The sequence below is a fragment of the Telmatherina bonti genome (assembly GCF_933228915.1).
Source record: "Telmatherina bonti genome assembly, chromosome: 4".
NCBI lineage: Eukaryota > Metazoa > Chordata > Actinopteri > Atheriniformes > Telmatherinidae > Telmatherina > Telmatherina bonti.
Window position 1 is genome coordinate 29,549,894 of NC_136622.1, and position 22,896 is coordinate 29,572,789.

The window sequence follows — 22,896 nt, forward strand, 5'->3', positions numbered from 1 at the left end:
CTTAACAACAGCCAGACCCTCTTTCAGTGGTAGATAAATTGTCAAATTAATTTCACATACTCAAACATTTTCGAGATTCTTTTCTTTTTTTGTGCAAATTTAAATTATGGATTTACTGTACCCTATATTTATTTTCCCAGTTTAAGCAAGATTTCAAATACGATTTGTATTATTTGGGCACCTAATATGATAAATACAAATGTATTTTTACAGAAGTAAGTGTACATGGGTTTTTTTTCCCCTTTACTTATTTACTGTTTCAGTTTTCTCAAGCCACCTGAAAGAGGTTTTATTTTGTAAAAAGAAAAAAAAGAAAAAAAAAAAAGGCCGGAACTACTATTTTGACAGCAGCGTTGCATTTCCGGTGGCAAACGACAGAGAATGAGGCGGAGCTAAAGATAAAGTGACGTCACCGGCGGCGGTACAGGTCCACTGATAACATCACTGCAGCAAAGAAAAAATCCCGGATATCTCTGACACCTGCACCCGCTTTGGTACGTTTTTATTATCTTTTTTTTTTTTTTTTACGTGTCTTTATTGAAGTTTTTCTACAGCAGAATTCCTTTACAACCGGGTTGTTAGTAAAGTAAAACCAAAAGTAATAAAGTTGCGCTTCAGTCTAGCAGCTACAGTTCTACATTACATTATGTTACAGGTTGACGCAGAGGTTCAACTTCTGCTTTCAGCCTGATTATCATACAGGGGTTATATATTAATGTAATGTTACATCTGTCCAACACTAAGGCTTTAGTTGTTATTTAGACCTGCTTCATGCGTTTAGCTTGGGATTTGAAGCTAGCAAGCAAGCATCCATAAACCTGCCAAAAAGAGGATATGTTGGGGTTTGGTTATTTAAAGTAAAGTCAAACAAATAGTTTTTCATATAAACATCAATTGAGCAAATTATTCATTGCATTTACATAATATCAAATCCAGCAGTGGATTTATCATCAGAAAATTGTTGAACTGATTGAGTTAAAATGCTAGTAAGTAAGCGGATTTATATACTCTTATAAACATTTACTTTGGTGTTGTTGGGTTTTTTTGGGGTTTTTTTTTTTTTTTTTTTTTTTTCCATTATTTTATTTTATTTGAATATGTTTTGCCTTAGTACTCATTGTTGTTTAACTGCACATTTGTGTTAATATTTTAGTCTAAGAAAATAAGACAACTTACTGAGCAGGTCAGCTTTTAACTTTGGACCAAATATTTAATCATTTACACTAAAGATAATAAAGAAACAAACAAAAAAGGAACTAAATTATTACCTGTTATCTGAGGCATATCATACTGACTTTGTAGCTCAGATATTTTGACCTTATTTGATAATTGGTTCTGCAGGATTTCTTTGTTTGCACTGTTTATGTTTGATCCTCAGTGTTTCCAGTAACTTTTTCTAGTTTTAACAGCTCACATTTTAATCTGACTGTATGCACGCGGTGTCAATCTGCTGTCACCAGGTAAACCCTGACATGTTATGCCAAAGTTCCCTGTGACCTGACATGCACAAACCGGCCGTGATAGGACAGCAGATCAGGCCTGCTATGGCTGCTAGGCAGCAGAAACCTGCGGCTCCTTCAGGCAGCTCATCTGAAGCCAAACGAATGGATCCACGAGCCAATGAGAAGAAGTGCTGTAGGTATCGAGCCCTCCCTCCCCCAGTCTTTCTACATTTTGAATGTGAAAGATAAGTCTTTCATCTGCCATATATTCATCATTGGACCACAACTGTTGCATTATTATTAGTTATACACTTAAATTAATCAGTAGTTTTAAAAGCGGAACTGTGGACCAAGAGTTACTGGAAAAACATTAATGACAAGCAGAGATTATTAAATTTCAACTTAGACGCACCTTCTGTCTTGTACACTACTGGTATGTACACGTGTGTCTGTATGTGTAAAGGCATGTACAGCTGCATTCCTCCAGAAAGGTTGTCGTGTTAAAATAAGAATGTGTCATTAATTTGTGATGATTCATTTAAAAAAAAATTTTAGTTCTTTTTTAAAATAATTATTATTATCATCAGTAATGTGTCTGAAATTCTTTTTAAAGGACTTTGGCATTTAATAATTCCCATTTTATGAGTCGAGGAATCTCTGTTCTGAGAAGTAGAGTCAGGTCTGTTCTTGCCAACTCTTTGTTTTGAAAGGTTTATCTTCTCCTGAACTGTTTTCTAAGAATACTAACCTGAATGTTTTCCATTCCACGTTCAAGCCCTGAAAGTTAGACAGGGAGCACAAAACCGAGTTTCTGAGCAGCTGAACTTGGACAAACATTAATCTACTGGCAAGACATGACAGATATGTTATAGATATTAACTAACCAGTGGATACTGCAGTAATGGAATTGCACTATAACACAGGACTCCCCCATTGCTTAAGAAGTATATTTACTGTGCACTTTTGCAGTTCTTTATGAATCCTATTTTAATTCAACATGGACTTTTCCAGAGGCTTGATTTAGCAGAAAAAGTACTGGCATGCTTAAAAACTGGAATCTTGTTGAAGTGTCATCCAGTTTGTCTTCATGGATGTTTTGTGTGCAGCTTGGGCCTCCTACATGACCAATTCTCCAACTATGATAGTGATGATTGGCTTGCCTGCCAGGGGGAAAACCTACATGTCCAAGAAGCTAACACGCTACCTCAACTGGATTGGAGTTCCAACAAAAGGTCAGTATAGAGGAAGCATGTTTTAACTTCATGCATATAATAGGATTTGGTCTGTCTGCATATTCTACATAAAAGGAAATAAACAAAAACGAGAAACATATCCCAGCCATATAAAGATTTCTTTGTGAGAACACACTTTTTAATGATTCTTTTTAGAAGGCACATTAAGATGTTCATGTCCAGGTTGATACATTTTTCCTATGACAATGTATGATTTCAACAGGACTAGTTGAAGTCTGTGCTTAAAGCAAAAATGATTCAGTTTGGGTTTGTATTTAGCCCCCATCTCCTAATTGTACCGCTTTGTTTATAGTTGTACTCTTTTGTTTACAACTATAAGGAAGCCACGAAATGGGTGTGACAGATGTAGTTGAAATAAAGGTCACTGTCTCTGCAGAGGTTATGACCACTGTCTGCTTTTTCCTCTTTCGCCCTGTTTCCCTTGATTCTTTGCAGTCTTTAATCTTGGCGTTTATAGGAGGGAAGCAGTGAAGTCTTACAAGTCCTATGACTTCTTCAGACACGACAACAAAGAAGCAATGAAGACTAGGAAGTAAGAAAGATCTTCACAACATGAACCTGTCATGCTGTCGTCGACCTCTAGAACAACCTATTGTTCTTCTTCCTGTAGATCTTTTCATCTGGAGTGTATCCAGCTATTATTGAACACGTCCTGAAGATTATACAAAGCAAAAGCCTTTTATTTTTCTAAGCACTTCTTGTGTTTCCACAGACAGTGCGCTCTGGTGGCGCTGCAGGACGTCAAGGTGTATCTGGGTGAGGAGGGAGGCCAGATCGCTGTAAGCACAAAGTAAAGTTTAGTGTATTTGTTGTTCGTAAACTAATGTAAAGTTCATTTGACTTAAGCTGCATGTTGTTCAGGTTTTCGATGCGACCAACACCACCAGAGAGAGGAGGGAACTCATTCTCAGTTTTGCAAGGAATAATGAATACAAGGTCAGAATTACACTGAATGACTAAAGAAACATTCTCTGGTCAGACTTCGTTTTTGATGCTGAATTGATATATTAAATCGTCAGAGGGTTATTTATGATACATTCCCTAAAGCTAAACACAATCTACGTTGAACAAACATCATGTAGGCATGTAAAACATGCCTTAATAATAGACATTTTCATCCTTCTTAAGTGAAAGTTTTTCATTAATTGATAATTTAGTAACTATTAGTTTAAGATTTAAGCTAAAAGCACACATTTAAGATGATTAAGAATCTCTTTATTCATGTATTTTTCAGGTGTTTTTTGTCGAGTCGATATGTGATGATCCAGATGTCATTGCTGAAAACATTATGGTATGTTTAACTATTATATAAAGTTGTTTTTTTTTTGTTGTTTTTTTTTTGTTTAATTCTCCACATATGTTGAAATCGTTACCAATGTGTGATAAGTCATCTCTGCAAATGTCTGTTTCTTAAAGGATGTGAAGGTTTCCAGTCCAGATTACCCAGAGAGGGACAGGGAAAGTGTCATGGAGGATTTTCTGAAGAGAATTGAGTGTTATAAAGTGACCTACCAACCTTTAGATCCAGACAACCACGACAAGTAAGGGGTTATTATGAAAGAACTCTAAGATGCAGCTCATTTGGAACGTTTCTGTGACAGGAGGCTGTGACATTTATGTAAACGTGGACAAAATAATGTGTACTTGCAGAAACAGACCAGCAGGTGGAAACAGGAGCTCATTTTTAATTAAAAGCAAATCAAAGACTCAAACAGTTCAAATGTGTCTCCTTTCTAAGCTCATCCCATCTATGTTAAATGCTGGTGCTTTGCGTGAAGTAAAAAGCTTGTATTGTCTATAAGTTTGCAGTCATGACGAGGATGAGTGGTAGTCAACATTTTTTCTGCCTTTCACCCATATTTACTTGTGAAGAAACTGTTGACACTAATTCATGAGGTATTTAGACTACACAGAAAGTACATATCTCCACTCTATCCTTGAGTGTCTTTTCCTGGTTTTGGTGGCGTAAATGTTTATAATTGAAGGTATCTTTCCACTCTGGCCTGCAGGAACATGTCCTTCATCCAGATTATCAATGTTGGCCGCCGATTCTTGGTCAACAGGGTTCAGGACTACATTCAAAGTAAGATAGTTTACTACCTCATGAATATCACCGTACACTCCCACTCCATCTACCTCTGTCGGCACGGAGAGAGCCTTTACAACGTGGAAGGACGGATTGGAGGTGACTCTGAGCTGTCAGAGAGAGGGAAGCAGGTGCTTTATCAGTTTATGTGTTTCTATGTCTGTCTTGCAGAAAGATGCGATTGTGAAGAAGTCATACTCTGTTTTTTTTTTTTTTTTAATAAACAGATGTTAACAGAGGTGGCTTGACGTGTCAGCAACTCAACAATTATAAAACCAAATGTTTAAAAAAATGTATGAATATTTATTTGATATATCATTTAGTTCAAGCGAATCCATTTACATCTGAAAGCATCATAGTTTGTAGTTGCTATGGGAAGTTTGCTTAATTTAATTCCCCATGTCAACTCTGACGTGTTTAGTTGCCAGTCTGAGAGCTTTTTTTCTGATTTGTTTAGTTTCTTTTCATCTCATCTTCAACAGTTTGCTACAGCACTGAGGGGCTTCGTAGAAGAGCACCGACTGTCAGACTTGAAAGTTTGGACCAGCCAGATGAGGCGCACCATCCAGACAGCCGAGGAGCTGGGTGTTCCCTATGAGCAGTGGAAGATACTTAATGAAATTGATGCTGTATGTATATTACTTTCTAAACAGCAATAATATTAAGTCAAAAGGGGAAGACGGTCACTGTTACTGCTTCCTGTTTCAGGGAGTGTGTGAAGATATGACCTATAAGATGATTGAGGAAAAGTATCCGGAGGAGTTTGCTATGAGAGATCAGGACAAGTATCATTACCGCTACCCTGGAGGAGAGGTAAGACTTTAAACTCCCCTCTATAAATGATTGGTGTTGTTTATTTTCATTAAATGCATCATTTTCCTCTCTCCAGTCTTACCAAGACCTGGTTCAGCGGCTAGAGCCGGTTATCATGGAGCTGGAGCGACAAGGCAACGTTCTGGTCATTTGTCATCAGGCCGTCATGCGCTGTTTGCTCGCCTATTTCCTGGACAAGAGTGCAGGTGCACAGAAACATGACACACCGTCCACTGCTGTTTGTTTGTGCTGTGTGTGTAAAACTTGGAGAAATAGAAAGAGTAACATTCGAATGTATAAAAGGTTTAGAAACTAGAGAGAAATTCAGAATTCTTTGGTGTTAGTGCAAGACCATCCTGACACAGAAGAACCTGCTTTTATAACCCTCACCTGAAGGAAAATGGTACAGGCACAGTCAACTGGGCAGATCCACAACAGAAAAAAATGCAGACAGGTCACCGGGGGTGACCAAAGTCAGTCGCGGGCTGATGTCCTGCAGGTTTTCAATGCATCCCTTTTCCGACACGTCGGGCTCAGAGTAATCAGATCCAACTGCCAATGAAGTTCTGCACAGTCACTGATTCATTTAAGTCGGGTTTATTGGAACAAGAATATGTGGAAAACCTGCATGATTGCGGCCGTCGAGGACTGGAGCAGGACACCCCTGCTGTAAACTGATTTTGTGTGAAATGAACTGAACATTTAGTTTTAGTAGAAGTTTTAATAGAAATCCTTCTATTGCACAATAAACTTCACAGGATGCTTCACTGTTCTCAGATCACAAATACCTCATTTATCAGTTTCATTTAGTTATTTTCTAGACATCAGCAAAGCCTCTGCTGTTAGTAACCCTAACCTGTGACATGAAGGCTAATCCTCAGTGGATGTTTTGTCTGCCTGCCAGGTGTTGTTTTACTCTAAGCTCCAGGCTGATGTAAAGAGTATCTAAGAATAGGGCAGTTGTAACAGCAGCATATGGCGTCCAGTAAGGAGGCCGTTACCAGCAGGTTAAGGGTATTTTCTACATTTAATGCACAGGGCTAGATATCCGCTCCAATAAGATAAAGCGTGTCCATGTGGTGTTTATTATGGTTTTAAAAAAACAACCCAATAAAAAGGTCATGCCACTGTTTTTTCACCTACAAACTGCAGAACAGCAGTGATCCTGACAGGCAGAAATAACAAACCAAAGGAACAAGTCACACCAACAGTGGTCTGGGTCTCGAAACAGCAGCTGCAGGTCTGGGAGCAGCGGTGATAGAGGCACAGCTAATTTGGATATTAATAGTTCATGAGTTTACAAATGAAAAAAAGAGTTAAAATCCAAGGCATTTTAAAACATTAAGGGATTTCTTTAAACCAGGCTCCAACAAGCTGCAGCTTGAGCCCTTCTTCACTGGTGTTAGAGGGAAACTGTTATTCTGTGTGGACTGATTCAACAATGCTGGCTTACCTGTATGCTTGATCTGTACAAAAGAAATTAGCAGGTAGTTAAGCCTGTGGCACTGCTAACATGTCCAGTGCTAACACACAGCATTAGCCAAAAGATACCAAATTTAAGATGATGAAAAAGCATTTTGGAAACTGAACCATGCAGATGTCATTTAAAGAATTCAACTACTGCCACAAGTTTCTTTTTTTTGCAACTTTTAAGGATTTCACAAATATTGAATATTTACAATAGAAACATTTGTCAACAAATTGGAGCTACCAGTTTCTGACCGTGAACTTTAAAATCAAAAGTTAAATGTTTAGAAAAGGAAAGATGTCCTTCTCTCAAGGACAGGGTCACTAAAATGACAACAAAGAGCTCGACTCTGCAAACTCAGTATCAGAAGATTTCATCATTTATGTCGCTATCGAGCATTTAGCACTGTTACGTAGGTGTATGAACTCTGATGGTTTCACCATGATGCATAAAAACCAAGAGAACATCAACGGTTTTGTTAGTTGTAAGTTATTATAAAGAGTCAATAAAGCTGGTGGTTTGAAAGATGACTTATTTTAAATGATTATCTGAAGACTATCAGGCCTATCATGTAAATGAGAAACACAAGTTAAATCAGGTTCATCTGTGCTTTAAGTGGTTCCATAATGGATATAGACTGAAGAAGAAAAACAGTGACTGTGTTAACAGGAAACATATCAAATAAAAAGCGATTATGGAGCTGCAAACTTCCTGTGATTCTTCATGAGAAATCTGCTCGTAAATATCACTGATGGATCTCAGTTTGTCCCCTTTTTGTGGACATGTTTTATGTCAAATGTGTGGACAGAGATGAAACTTTTCGTCAAAGCTCCAGAAGTAAAAGAAAAGCAGGTTTCCTGTTACTTTCTATAATCATTGTTTATCAAGTTTAGAATGAACGACACTCATCAACATCTGATAACTAAAGAGCAAGCATGAATACATCATACTAACAGACAATCAATCCTTACAGCGTTTGATATGTAAAATTATTTCCAGATATTAAACCTAAATAGTGACATCTCTTTATCCCAGTGGAAGATTTCTTTTATGTCGCGCCACAACATCCAAACTTTATAACAAAGTAACTCAGTTATCCCTGTTGAGCGTCATTTTGGCAGATAAGGAGGGAAAAGTTCTCTTTTTAAAGGAACAGACCTCTGGCTGAACCAGATGACGGGGATGATGGCCACGTGTCCCGATCAGTTCAGTACAAACAAAAGAAGATCAAGGAGGAAAAACTACCCCTCCATGTTTTAGTCTTGCAGACAGGTTAGGTTCTTTAGGAGTCATCCAGATGTCCTCCAGCTAGATGACCGCTGCTTCCTGATCTCCTAACGAAAAGAGCAGGACTGAACTTTCTTTCAGTGTAGAATGTAAAAATAACCAACTTTGCGCTTCATTTATAAAACAGCGTAAATGATTCATTTTTAAAGTGCCTGTATGCAGAAAAGCGGAAAATGATGTGCTGTTAGAATAACTTTCTCCATAATGCTGTGCTCATGCAGCTCCTCCAGCAAATGTTCTTGTTATAAATCCCTCCTCTTGCTTCCTCCATGCTGCATCAGTGCATTCACCTCGCAGCATTATGCAGAAGATGCAGGGATATCATTTAAAAATCCTAAATTAACACTACAGATGTATTAAGGAAAGTTTTTTACCTTAGCCTCAGGTGACGATGTCAATTGTAATGATTTAGCTGATTTAGTGCATTTTCCATCATTGAATCCAGTCCTTCTAGTTAACATGGTCAAGGGGAAAGGAACTAAATGTAAAAAAAATCAAGCCAGACAATTAACTCGATGTTTTAATTTACATGAAGATTAATAGTTCATATAAATATTCTCATGTAAAGAGAGAAGTCATTCATTTCTGTGCATCTGTGGCTTGTTTGCGTAGGTCGTTCAGGCCTGGGAGGAAGTAGATAAGCGGAGATTCAGCACCTACGCAGTTAGAATTCTGAATTTCTATATTTGGAGAAGAAAAGCTCTCTGTGCTGAGCTGGGAGGACGTCTGGAAGTGACATGGAACAGAGCAAACACTGTATGTTGTAAGAGCAGGGAAGGCCCACTTTTTGGTCAGCTGATCCGATGGTAAATTCTCTGCCATGTTTTCTCATTGGATTTAGCTTCATTTCACCATCAGTTTCTCCATTATTTCCTTCCTCTGTAGACTTATACTTTTAGGTAAGAGTTTCCTTGCAGGTGTGCACATTATCCTGTCAAGACTGTTGTGTGTGAAGCGGCACACGCCTCCACCTCCATGTCCCCGCATCCTCTCTAACGGCACCAACATGAGTCCGACATAAATCTGCAGAACATTAACAGGGTGGTGATGCTGGAAAATCCTGTTTAAAAATCAAAACCATAATAATTTTAAATGTGCAGACGGAGGATGTCATCGGTCAACAGAGGAAGTGGTGTGTGTGATGAGCTGTTCAAAGTGTCAGCACAGTGTGTTTAAATGTGCTTCCACCCACCACACATAAGTGCAGCTCCAGCAGCGCTGCGTACGAGTTGGAGCTGCCCGTGGGTGTGCCTTCAAGCTAAGGGGAAAATAATAATATTTATTTAGCTTTACTCTGTAATTCTTCACTTTTAATTTGCTTTAGATGATCTACCCTACATGAAGTGCCCCCTGCACACCGTCCTCAAACTCACCCCTGTAGCTTATGGTGAGTCAGCCGTCCCCACAAGACAACCCAACACATCCCTTTATTTTTGTTTGCTTGTTGTGATGCATGCTCACCCCGACTCTCTCTGTTAGGTTGTAAAGTGGACATGTTTGACTTGAAGGTGGAGGCTGTCAACACTCACAGGAACAGACCCTTTGTAAGTTTCTAAAACCTGATTTCATGGAGTGTTTCTTAAAGTTGTTTGCCATCCTTTATCAGTTTGATATGTGCGCACCGCTGCTTTCCAGCCTGTCATGACAGGACAGAGTGTGGACCAGAACTGTTCACAGGAATTCAAACCAAAATTACAGCCTGCTGTTTTTTCATCCTGCTTTAAGACGCCAAGTATCCACCCTCCAGGCAGCTTGCTTTATCTACTCACTAAATCTTGTTTTAACCATGTCTACTGAACGCCCACTCAACCAGCCTCAGACCCAAACCCAGTAAACAACAATCCTTAGAACTTCATCAGTAGATGAAAGTTTTATTCAGTTAAATTAAATCTATTTTTCACAGCAAAACACATCACTTTACTCAAGCTGGGAAGCTTCCAGCAGCTACCAGTCTGGCTGCATCAATGTGTTTATCTGTGTTAAGTTTTAATGTAAGAGCCGGCCATAGAAATCTTTTATTGACTGCTTCTGTTTTGTGACTTTAATTCATCGTTTTATTACCTAACGTGTGTCAATTTGAATCCAATGAAATACTTTTTTTTTTTTTCTTTTCAAACTTCAAATGAAAGCAAAAAAATTCAGAATATCTGATCATGGAAGTCTGAACGGCTGGGTGAGGGCTGTGTCTCATATGCAGACGAAAATGGATCTGTGCTCGCTGTTGCATGCAGGTTTAAGCTTATTTATATGAAATCTGCGAGGTTATTTACAAGCCAAAAAGATATAAATATTATTTAGGATAAATTTTTAGAATGTAACAGAATTTCCAAGAAACAGCAAAGCATTCTGGGAAATGCACTCACATGCAAATTCTTGCCTAGAACTCGATCAAAAGATGATTATTTATATCTGATCTGTAAACATCAGCTTGCCTATCTACTACAACTTCTATCTGAAGTTGTCAAAATCTGTGTACCTGTTCCTTGAGTGTGTGTGTGTGGAGGTTTTTTTTTTTTTTTTTAACCCTTAAGACCCAAACATGAAAAGAATGGACAGAAAAGTCCAGTCAGTCACGCCAAATGTCTCAGAACAGTTCTCATGAAATATGTAAATCATCTGCTTTCAGGGAGGTTCACATCTATCTGTTACACAACTCTTCGCAAGAGAATGATTGATTTTTTTTATTCCAAATAAAGAGCCTTTTCTCAAGTGCTTCAGATCAATTATGTGACAAATCTGTCTTCTCCATCTGTCAGTGAAGGGAACGTTGAAGAGAAATGCTCTTGTTGAGCAGCTGAATGTGCTGAACATCTGTAATAATGCTTGTTTGCATTGTGGTCTACCTGATAATTATTTTTCACTTGCAATTAAAACCATGATTTGGTTATAAACAATTACAGTTTCCCATATTTCATGATGTCCTCAGATATATTATTTTTTAAACTGTATTAAATAAAATTATTGCACACTTTAAAACATTTATATTAACTAAACTTATTTTGTTTGCTTATTTACCAAAAAAAAAAAAAAAAAACCCACAATAGAACAAATGCAATCAATTTAAAAAAAAAAAAGAAAGTAAACAAATGAAGCCAGGAAAATTTATCAGAAGGGATTTTATAAACATGTATTTCCTTCCTGCAGCCTCAGTAAAAGAAATCATTCCTCCGACACACTCAGAGCGCCTTTTGTCTTAATTTCCTCATCAGTAAAGCTCCATATCGGCTCCTTGCCTGCAGTTTGTGCTGATTGGCTGATAAATGTTCGTTTTAGACAGAGTGGGTGTGAACACACAAACACATTAACTGAGAAACTTCTTGTTAACTGGGATGAGGAATATCCTGTGCTGTGCCCAGCATAACAAAGCTTCTATTTCTGGTTTTTTCGCTCAGTATCTGTTTATATGTCTTTGCTTTCTCCCAGCTTTGCACATGTGAGGCAGTAATTCCATGCAGAGGTGTTTTTTTTTTTTTTTTTATTGTTTTAATAAAAACATTTGCTCATCCACCCACTTTGTCTGTGGTTTTCTCCAACCAGAATAAAGCTAGGACCATGCGGCCACCTTTCCTCCGTAGGAACAGTTTCACCCCGCTGTCCAGCCAGGACCAAATTAAACGACCTCGCCTTTACAGCGTGGACAACCCTTCACAAAACCCAACGTTCCGGGCTCCCACTTTACCCAGCATGCAGTTCTCTGAGGCATCTAAGGGGGCTGAATTGCACCAAAGTGAGGTCAGTGACATTTAGAAAAAAGCCAAAAAAAAAAAAAAAAAAAAAGACAAGACATTGTGACTGTAGGTATGAGATTATTTAACAGATGGTTTGAAGAGATTAAGATAAAGAAAATGATGAAGAAAGGGATGATGGGATAATCATGTTTGTCTTAAACAGGACTTTTTAACGTGTCACTAAAATCCGGCTCACTGTCACACAAACTGCAATCTGAACACAGAATTTAGACTAATTTAGGGTTGATTGAATTAAAAAACAACCACAATACTGTCCAGGTTGGAGAATGGTCAGCATGCTAAACGACCACACTTCTCCGACTGAAAAGACTGAAAGATCAAAACCCTTTAAAATTCACACTAAGAAAGAAGCAAGAAAACAATGTTTTGTGTTCTTCTTCTTGCCTTTTGGAAAATAATAAGAATCAGTGTTTGTTTTTTAGAAAAAATGGTTGAGATGAAAGTTGACCACATAGTAATGGAGTAATGATAGTAGAGATGTCCGATATTATCGACGATAAAATGCATTATCAGAAATTATCGGATTTTTTTTTTTTTTACACAACTATTACACACCATGCACATATTATATATCAAACTCTTCAGCTAAGTCTTATCTCATTCAAAATAACATGTAAAACATGTCATGTATAGTTTTCCTGATAGTTTTTTTTGTGTGGCACAACTCACTCCAAAAATATTGGTATCAGAAATAAAGAACGGACAAAATCAGGTATCTGTCATTGGTTAAAAAAAAACAAAAAAAACAACTAGTATGGAACATTCCTAAACAAAAGTCAAATAATTAAAATTTGATAGGTATTAAATACCCAAACCAAGAGGTAGCAATTGATCTGGCAGATTTATCTCCATGAATATTTTATGATAGACATTCTGTTCACCGAAAAGTTTTTTTCTGCCAAACGGATGTTAAAGGAACAAAAATCAGAGAAGCGATTAAAAACAACGAAGTCAGACTCTTTACAGGCGACTGGATTGTTCAGTTGTTGTAAGAGTTTTTTTTTTTTTTTCTTTTTAATCACTACACTTCCACTAAATATTTCTTATTTTATTTTATATTTGTATTTTTTTTATTTAATTTAATTCAATTTGATTTCTGTAACATTTATAGACTTTATTTAACGTAGACTTATTCCTTATTTCAACAGAATAATACTAATACTGACCCTGTGAATGACTGGCGACCTGTCCAGGGTGTACCCTGCCTTTCGCCCAGAGACTGCTGGGATAGGACTCGGACTAAGTGGTTTAATAAATAATAAATGGATGAATAATACTAATAATACTAATTTAATTTTATTTTTACTATTCAGCTCTCTTCTGGTCTGATCAAACTTGGTTTATAATATTAGTAATGCGTGAGAAACTAAAGAAACTGCAGGTAATCCGTCCTGCAAAAAAGTGTAACCACTAACATGAGGTAAAAACCAAAAAAGAAAAAAAAACAGCACAGAAGAACTCTTTCATGCTTAAAAAATTCTCAGTCATAACCTGATCTTTTTTTTTTTTTTTTTAAACACAAAAAAACTGTTTGTTGAAACCTGTTGAACTTTTCTTCAGGGTCAGCGCCACTCGCTTTATGGGAAAATCACAACTGAAGAATTTAGTTTATCTCCAACCACAAGAACTCGGCTGTTTTCCTTTGCTGATTCTCAAAGCAGAACTTCTGTGTTGCTAAACGCTGCAAACACCACACAACGTCTGGTTTTATGGATCAGCCAGAACTTCTGTCATACATTCAGTTTATTTTAATGCACATTTTCTCCTTTTCTCCCTCTCTAAACTGTGTTTTATCAGTTAGTCTGAATGCTATTAAATACCTGGTCTGGTTTTTACACAAACACAATTTTCATTTAAATCATCTGAGACTTATTCCTGTAAAAAACATCTATTTAATAAAATCAACAGATAAACAACAGCATCATCCACCGTGTTAAACTGCTCAACCAGATGACGTTTAAACAACTTCCTACTGATTGGTTGCTCAGTAAATGTTTGTTTTTGACTCATCTGATTGCACGTTAAGGCTTATAACCACCTAAATATCTCCTAAGTTTGTAGGACCAAAGAATTTAGCTTCTCTCTGCATACAGAAGTGTTTTCATTTACTAAAAATCCCTCCATGAACATGTTGAATATGCTGGGATGTAGTCCACATGTTTTTCCAGCGTATTTACCTTCGCTGTTGCCCACAAAGTGACCTTTGTTAATATGACTGCACTTGGAAACGTGGAAAGAAGCAGAAGGAGTGTCTGTCTGGATTAAAACTGTTTAGCAGTTCAGCATTAGCTCACTTCAGCCGGTGCCAGTCAAAACAAATGCCTCACTCCTTTTTTGGTTTGGTGTTTTTGATAATATTGTCCCTTTCTTTCCCTCTTCCTCTTCCACCTGGCAGGACTCCATGAACAGTTTAGGTCCTGCAGATGCAGAAGAATGTCTGAAGAATTAAAAAGAGCCAAACTGGTGTATCTTCGTCTTCGCATGCTAAACATCTGCTTCTTCCATCTCATTGTCTCACTCCTTCACATTAACGTTTAAAACATTTCTCCTCATGGGTACGTCGCCAGTCCGGAGGACCAGCTACATTAAGTTCAGCACTGCATCACACACTGTATCTGTATAGCTTCATATGTTATTTTATGTTTCTGTCACGTATGTTGTAGAATGTACAAGAATGAACGTGCTGCTTTGGAATGACAAGCTTTCAGTCTGGGATCGTGTCAGAGGTTTGCAGCAGACATACAGCAGGCGACTGTCACATCATGCTGTAGGACATGTAGAGATTTTGGGGCGTTGGATCAATTTATTACCCTCAGTTTTAATGAAAGAGTTCCTCTCTTTAAGGAAGCCATGTACAGCCTTAACTTGTCCTCAGATTGTATTCCTTAACTTTTCTTTGTAAACATTCCCAGGCAATGTGTGTCCTTCCTCTGGTAATCTGACAGGATGAAGTAATTATAGTAGTGTGAAGGTAATTTAAACAAATGACACTGTTTTAGTACGCAGCAGACAGGCACAAGCTGTAAAAATGAATTAAATGTTCTGTCTAGCCTTATAAAAAGTGCAGGAGCTACTGTGACTCCTTTCCTATGTGATAAAAGATTTCTTACTTGTGAATTATTTTGCCTTTTGTTTAAAAATGAGTTTTGATATATTCCATGTTTGAATAACATTTAATGTTCAGCAGCTTTCAATCAGCAGAGTTTTAATAACTTATTTTAAGGAAAAGAAAGTTGCAAATGAATGAGAGCAACTTGTATTGAGAATCAATTGGCCATAAAAAAAAAAAGTGCCTTTTTTAAAATGAACAGAATCCTGTTTGACCTTTAATCTGGTTAATTTAAACATGTAAAATCAGGTTTTGCTTAAATTGAAGGGTAGGTGATACATTTTCCATGTAATGTAATTGTATACATTATTTCATTGAATAAAAATAATTTTCCATTGCTTTTATATTGATTTATGTTTATTCTCACTGTATTTAGGATCATTCTGACCATATAAGATCATTTTATGTGTTGCACGTGTGTGTGTGTGTGTGTGTGAGAGAGAGAGAGAGAGAGAGAGAGAGATTATTCAGCCTAAACTCATGAGCTGAACTCAAGCTGGGGAGTCATTTGTCTTTGTTCTATATGAGCTGGTGACGCCACAGACGTCGCTGGTTTGGCAACTTTTTTTAATGCAATTGACAAGTTATCCAGAACACGTGCAACGTTTTCCTATGACCTTTGTAATGATTCAAAAATGACCTTTTATTTTTACTATAAACACTGATGAACAAACTAGCTTCCTCTGATGCACCAACTGGATCATAAAACAAAAAACCTGCAATAAAAAGTCAGGCATCCAGAACAACTCGAGGTCACATTCATAACAAATTCATCAAAATCAAAGAGCATGCGCTAATATCATACAGGGGGCATTGGAAGAGAGCAGCTCATTCACAAAGTGTCATCACTGTTGACACGGAACAGAAAACATGTAAAGCCAAGAATATCAAAGCAACAAGTTAAATAGGCTCTGAAATGTGAAGATGGGCTGGTCAATAACCAGCAAGCTGTAACCAGGAACCCACAAAGCAAACATAATAGAGCAAACCCCAAAAACACACCGAGGAGGAACACGGTGCAATGGGACTGAACAGCTGGAAAGATAGCTCAATATACATGAAAGTGGAAACGATTCATCAATGGCCTTAATTCAGAATAGATTAAGTAAGTAAAGCGCTAATAAATCAGTCATAAATGCTAACACAGTCCCAGTACAGGTTCTGTTCAAAAACATGTAAATAAATGTTTTAAAAACAGTTAAATCTATGATTAATCTACCTTGCAGTCAGTGGAAAGCATTTCAACAGCTGCTGAATGAGTCATCAGGAAGATGAAGAAGTAAGAGTCAAATAATCAGCATTTTTGAGGATTAATGTCAAGACGTTCTGATGTCTCCCATGGGCCTTGGATGAATAAACTCTGATACAAAGCTCTAGATAATACCCACATTGTTGCTTAACGAGAAAAAAAACTACAAAAAAATAAGATTTCTGCATGTTTTATGTGATTGTATCAATGTTTTTGCCTCAAATGCTGTGAAACTAAACTCCAAATGTCCATGACAAGGCGTCTGATTGGATGTCAGACAGGACTGCATCATGTTTCACCTGGACACTTAAAACTGCACGAGGTGTCAGAGGTGGGGAGACCTCACCTCGTGGTTTCATTTTGTTTCAAAGTAAAGTCTGATTTATCCTCAACATAAATATTGCCACTGAAAACTAAAAAAAAATGTCGGCTGCCCCTGAATTTCTCATGCACTCAAGAGCCATAGATATCCCAGTAAGCTGTAGCTCATTCCCAGCATTTTTGCTTCCAGTGATAGCATCTGTTGCTGTTTGTATCAACATTTGTGCTGTGCCTTAAATTTTTCCACAATTTATTTGAATTTTTCTGTTTTATGAAACAAACTTTCTGACTGGGACCAGCATCATCAGTGCAGGGACATGCACTGACCTTTGCTCTGTAACCATAGCTACAGGAGAAACAATTTGCTGTGAGGGTGACCATGAAACAATCACAAGTCTAATGAAAAAAACAAAACAAAAGCTTGACAATAAATTGTCACACAGGGAAAACCTTTTTGGGAATTGTATCCTCCAGTTTCCACGACTGCATGGATAGTATGTCAGAAGCTTTTCCTATGAAGTTAAATGCATGCGGTTTATAAGTGTTGGTGAAACCTGCCTTCATTCAGATGACATCCTTTTCAAGAGAGGTCTTAGTTATTTCAGCCAATTCACAGTCTGCTTTACAACAGCCTGGTCCCAAAGTAACAGACACTGGGTATTAAACCAGTCTGAACTCCATCAACTGTCAGAGACCCCTGGGAAGACCAAGCAGACTCTGGCGGCTGGCTTGGGAATGATTCAGATCCCCTCCTCCGGACTAGCTGCTGTATGTAGGCGAGGAGAAAGAAGTCTTGGCTTCTCTGCTTAGGTAGCTGCCCTCATAACCCAACACTGGATGACCAACAAAAATATGGGTGGAAAAACCTGCCAGCTACTAATAATATGTATAAAAAAACAAACAAACAAAAAGGAGGCCCAGATCTGTTTCGAAGCTTGACTCACATCACGGTAAGGTCAAAACCACACCCACTGCTTTCCAGATCTTCTTCCATACACATTTCTAAATTATACCTTCATCAAGTCTTCACTGGAGTTTGTATCAGAAATCTCCTGAGGGAAAACTTTACAGGTGTTTCTGCTGCCAGACGTTGGCAGTCTGATGCATTTTTCAGATTCTGGACAAAATGACAGTCCCGCTTATTATTATAATACAACACATAATCTGTAGTTAAACAAGCACCTCTCATGTAGTTAAACTGAGCTCAACGGTGCTGATAATAAATCTGTTTGACTGAAAGTTATATCTGTGTCTCTTATCATATTTATTATTCAGTTTTTCATCCTGTTAAAGGTCACAGATCCACAGATGGAGATGCAAACATATTTACAGACAGTACATCTTCTCAGACCTGGTTGAAGGCAAAAGCAAATAAGCAGACACTTGGGTCCTCTACGCCACCAGAGGAGACTCCACAAGTGTATTTCAAATGTGATGATATTTTAATTTAAGATAAATAGATCATTTGAGAAAGATGCACATATATTGTTGAATTAAATAAATAAAAAGGCTGGCTCTACACCTCCTGTATCACACAAAGGTTTACAAAAAAGTGTTATAATTTCTCTATCCATTCACGCCATTTGAAGACATCCACCTCACAGTGATAAAGTTTGGGAATGGAAACATTCTGATGTTGTCATTGATGGTTCTTGCACCACCTGCAATTAAAAAACAAAACAAAGAAGAAGAAGAAGAAAAGAAAAAACAGTGCTTTGTCATCCCACGCCTCTGTCAATGTCTTGCTCCACCACATCCCTTTCTGATGGTGTTTTTCCACTCCAGTATGTGCCAGCCTATAAATTTCTGATCCTCCTGCTGACACTTTAAATCCACCTCTCAGGATCCACTGCACGCGCACATCAACGCAGACAACAAGATGAGGACCGTGGGACAGAATATTCTACTTTTATCCTGCGCTTTATTTGCTTCAGGTAAATTTAAGGAGATTATTAAACATGCGAACGAACGACTGATTTGTATTGATGATGTTTGGGTTTTTTTTTCTTCCCAACAAACAGCTCAGTTGGGGAAGAAATGTTCCGCACCGCTGAAGTATCCAACCACCACGTTGGACCCAAAATTCATCTCCATGCAGAGTTTCAACAGCGGGGACAAAGTTTTTTACAGGTGTGAGGAGGACTTCACTCGATCCGGAGGGAGCTCATCTGTGTCGTGTGAGGATGGAAAATGGAGCAAACTGACTTTAAAATGCGAGAGTAAGAACCTGGCAGATTTTATTGTTCTACTTTATTTTATATTTAACGTAATTTGTTTTAACCTTTTTTGTTACTTGCTGATATAATTACAAAATTAATTTTATCATTCTTTTTTAATTTGTACTAATTTATTCAACTTTAAAAGAAAATCAAAACAACAAAAAACAAAAAACGACGACAGAGCGATACTGTGATTTAAAGCTGATTGAAAGAAGCAAAGCAACACTTTGTCGCCCTCTGCTGGCCAGGAGGCAGATTTGTGCGTTTTCTTTTTGTATTTAATAACTTTATAAAACCTTACATTATAAAAATATTTTTTAAACTATAAAGATTTTAAAAACTAAGTAAAACAATAAAATATGAATATTTAGATTTTCATAAAGTTAAACAAACTACATTAAAGGATGCAAGCAAATACCTGCTTGTAATTACATTGAAAAAGGCAGTTTCCTTGACTGCACTTTTAATCCTGAGCTTTATTAGTCTAAGAAAATAATAGAAATAAGCTTTGAAATTATTATGTAGCCACAAATTAGTATTATTAATCATAACATAACAGTTTGTGTTTGATATAAACAGTTTGATAAAAAAAAAATTTGTGTGAAACTATATTTGCTGAAAAGAAAAAAAAAAAGAATAAAAAAATTAAAATCTATTTTTAAATATGGAAGTGACAGAATTGTGACAGATTTTCTCCTGAATAAAAAGCCAGTTTTAATTTTTTTTTGTTTTAGTCAGTGCTGGAATTAATGCTGTACCTTTTTTGTAATAAAGAAATATATAAATAACAATAGATATTCATGTAGATCTTCATAGTGGACTGATAACTGTATGACATTTATATAACACAATGTGAAATTTTAGTATCAGCCTCAACTTCCCCTGAGCTGAATTGATTCAGTTCAGCCTGCAGCACCTACTTGTAACTTCACACATTTTAGTTTCTCATACAAGTTATAAATAACACATCTTTATAAGAACCCAGAGTGTCTGTGAGGAAGCTCACAGGTGTCTGAAAATAGGATTTTTCTTTTGTCTAGACTTTAGCAAATGTTAATTCTTCATCAGGCTGACATTCAGATGTAATTCCATTCTTCACAGAGCAGACTTGTGGAAACGCTGGAGATTTACCCAACGGGCACTTTGTTTACGAAAGAGAAACTTACATCGGGGAAAGAGTTTATGCCAGATGTAATAAAGGGTAAGCTTCCCCTTAAAGAACTTGTGTAAAAACTCAAAACCATTTACTCTGCATGTATGTAACCGTGTCTTCATGTTGACAGATACGTCGTGAAGGGAACGGGTTTCATGACATGTAAGAAATCTGGATGGAGCGGTGAATTTCCATCTTGTGTAGGTGAGCAACCGCACACTTAATCTTTGCACCCACCTGACTCAGCAGTCATAACAGCGTAAGAGGTGACTTTATGTAGGCGGGGTTGTTGAGGATGCATCACCAGATTGCAAAGTTTTCTTTAATCCTTTAATTCTTCCCATCATATTTTCCATCTCAACTGTCCAGTTGTGTGTTGCGGGTCATCAGGCTCAGCTCCAGAGTTTTGCTTATTGTTCTAGCTGCTTGTTGCTTTAAAAAAAGTCATAAAAACTCTAAAAGAAAACGCTTATAAAACACTGTGTAATCACGTTATATGTAACCTGAAATAAAACGGTCCCGACGGACTTTATCACAGCTAAAGCAGCATCAGTCCTTCCTCTCCTGCTGCTGCAATTGGTAGAAAATAAATTCAGGTTTGATAACTGGGATTATCTCTTCAGAGCGAGACGGTGTACCTTCGCCGGTAGAGACCACCTGCTCCACCCCAAGTGTGGACAACTCTGTGCAGAACGGTGGAGATGTTGTAGTTCGCCGGGTGGGAGACAGCTTGAGCTTCACCTGCAGGCAGGGTTTCCAGCTGGATGGAGCTATGCAGATCACCTGCGGTCCTGATGGCCAGTGGCAGCCTCGTCCTCCTCGGTGTCTGCCCTCACCTGTTAAAACTGAAGCACCACGCTCAACAGACGGTGAGTTCACTTTTTTGCTGGTCAGCCAGTGGACAACCAGCTTTACATTTAGTCAAATCTACATTGGTGTCTGTCTTCTTGCTCAGCAGGTGGATGCGGCGCACCAGAACCTGTCAAAGTGTCCCATGTCAACCTTGTTGACAGGTTTGCTGCTATGAAAGAGTTTTCTTCCGGTGATAAAGTCTACTACGCATGTGACGTTGGATACGTTGCTGCTGGAGGCAGCAGAATTCGCAGGTGTAGCAACGGAATATGGACAAAACTGACACTGAAATGTGAACGTAGGTACATTTTTATTCCCTCAAAGTCGAGGCCTTTTGAACATGCAGTCAGATATGTTAAACTGCTCTGGGGTTGAATTTATTCACCTCACCAGTCATGCCCAGTATAAATATCCTGAATGAGAGAAGGCGTAAAATAATAAACGCGATGTCAATTAGAAGTATGTTCCATAACTTCACCATCAAGGAATTTTTTTTGCAGCCTCCTGCTGTTTTTCATCACATCAGATGATTAATAAGGATGTTTGTAAGAAACTTATATGATTAACAGCCCTTTACAAAAGCTAAAAACACTTCCACAGCTGTGCATCCCTCCAGTAAACCTCCTCTCTCTGTGAGGAAAAAAGTATTCAACCACATTTGTTTACCACATTGTCATCTAATAATTTCCTGTGTAAATTTAATCATCTTGTTTTTCCGCCGGTGTCTAAAGGGAAGCTCTGTGGACATGCTGGTGAAATTAAAAATGGACGGTTCATGTATAGTGGCATAGAGTTCGGAGACACTGCTACAGCCAAGTGTAATGAAGGGTAAGACGAGTCGAATAACTTGTGCTGCTTCCTCACATTTTTTCTTCACCTATTTGTCATAGGAAATATCAATTTATTTTCATCCTGTTATCAGGTTTCAGATTATAGGCAAGGCAACAAGAAACTGCTTGGCTAATGGCTGGGATGGACGTGTTCCTGTTTGTGAAGGTGCAGTAGTGCAAAACACACACACACACACTTAAACACGGGACATGATTGGATGCTATTGGTTTCCAGCTTTGCTCAAATTCTGCTATTTCTTCCAGCTGTGGTGTGTCCGGAGCCAAAAGTGACAAATGCCATCAGAAGAGATGTCCAGGAGCCACCTTACACTTACAGGACTGCCATTCGTTACGAATGTCACGTCGGGACTCTTGTGGGTCCATATGAGATTTGGTGTACAAAGAATGGGACATGGAGCTCATCTCCTCCAGCCTGCAGAGGTCCAATACCCTACTGCTATTTATCCTACGTTTTTATTCAATTAAATCTTTATTTTGTTCTCTGTTCAGTTAAAATAAAGAGTGATGCCCCCCCTTCTCCACAGAAATAGGATGTCCACCACCAAATGTGGATCATGCCTACTGGATGGGAGCACATAAGAAAATGCACGAACCGATGGAGACAATATCGATTGAGTGCAGCAGGGGTTACGCCATGAGAGGACCCAACTCCATTTCATGCAGCAGAGAAGGAAAGTGGTTGCCTAGACTTCCCCAGTGTGTGCCTTGTAAGTCTTTTTCTTCTTTTTCTGTGACTTGTGTATAAATATGAACCAGTTTTACATCATTTTACAATTCTATCTTGTTTTTTTTTTCCTTTGGTTACTCAGATCGGTCCAACTGGAGGAGAGGCTAATGTGCTGTGTGAATGCTGAAACTGCAAGAGGCAACCCAGTCTGGATAAACTGCTTAACCATGACATGATGACGGTCATCTCTTCAGCTAACAATGCATTGCTTCCAAATGTAATACTGTTTAAAATCAACCTTAATGCACTGCCATTTATTAAGCTTCTAATGTATGTACATCAATATAATACAGACATTACATGTATTTAAAAATGAA

The 22,896-nt window shown here is 37.9% G+C and overlaps 2 protein-coding genes across 2 annotated transcripts; both read left to right on the forward strand.

Annotated features, from left to right (window-relative positions):
• The first annotated feature begins 402 nt into the window (after positions 1 to 402).
• On the forward strand, positions 403 to 15,385 carry LOC306754839 (6-phosphofructo-2-kinase/fructose-2,6-bisphosphatase 2-like). Its single transcript, XM_079238929.1, has 16 exons — positions 403 to 494; positions 1,461 to 1,635; positions 2,549 to 2,674; positions 3,131 to 3,227; positions 3,408 to 3,474; positions 3,557 to 3,631; positions 3,930 to 3,986; positions 4,112 to 4,236; positions 4,705 to 4,912; positions 5,264 to 5,410; positions 5,490 to 5,594; positions 5,671 to 5,800; positions 9,674 to 9,736; positions 9,829 to 9,893; positions 11,887 to 12,081; positions 14,494 to 15,385. The coding sequence occupies exons 2-16, from the start codon at positions 1,503 to 1,505 to the stop codon at positions 14,545 to 14,547; spliced, it is 1,647 nt and encodes a 548-aa protein (XP_079095055.1). The 5' UTR covers positions 403 to 494; positions 1,461 to 1,502; the 3' UTR covers positions 14,548 to 15,385.
• Positions 15,386 to 18,602: 3,217 nt separating this feature from the next.
• Positions 18,603 to 22,868, forward strand: LOC306755083 (complement receptor type 1-like). The gene is made up of 11 exons (XM_079239332.1): positions 18,603 to 18,711; positions 18,799 to 18,996; positions 20,098 to 20,197; positions 20,280 to 20,353; positions 20,773 to 21,018; positions 21,108 to 21,299; positions 21,733 to 21,829; positions 21,924 to 21,997; positions 22,096 to 22,272; positions 22,377 to 22,559; positions 22,662 to 22,868. Exons 1-11 carry the CDS (start codon positions 18,657 to 18,659, stop codon positions 22,685 to 22,687), a joined length of 1,422 nt encoding a protein of 473 aa, XP_079095458.1. The 5' UTR covers positions 18,603 to 18,656; the 3' UTR covers positions 22,688 to 22,868.
• The last annotated feature ends 28 nt before the right edge of the window (positions 22,869 to 22,896 follow it).

Bases quoted from the DNA above. Each gene is read 5' to 3' on its own strand.
- LOC306754839 (XM_079238929.1), top strand. From the start codon at position 1,503: ATGCACAAACCGGCCGTGATAGGACAGCAGATCAGGCCTGCTATGGCT. The intron at 1,636-2,548 runs GTAGGTATCGAG...TTTTGTGTGCAG, and splicing joins AGCCAATGAGAAGAAGTGCT to CTTGGGCCTCCTACATGACC. The intron at 5,801-9,673 runs GTGCACAGAAAC...AATTTGCTTTAG, and splicing joins TTTCCTGGACAAGAGTGCAG to ATGATCTACCCTACATGAAG.
- LOC306755083 (XM_079239332.1), top strand. From the start codon at position 18,657: ATGAGGACCGTGGGACAGAATATTCTACTTTTATCCTGCGCTTTATTT. The intron at 21,300-21,732 runs GTAGGTACATTT...CGGTGTCTAAAG, and splicing joins ACTGACACTGAAATGTGAAC to GGAAGCTCTGTGGACATGCT. The intron at 22,560-22,661 runs GTAAGTCTTTTT...TTGGTTACTCAG, and splicing joins ACTTCCCCAGTGTGTGCCTT to ATCGGTCCAACTGGAGGAGA.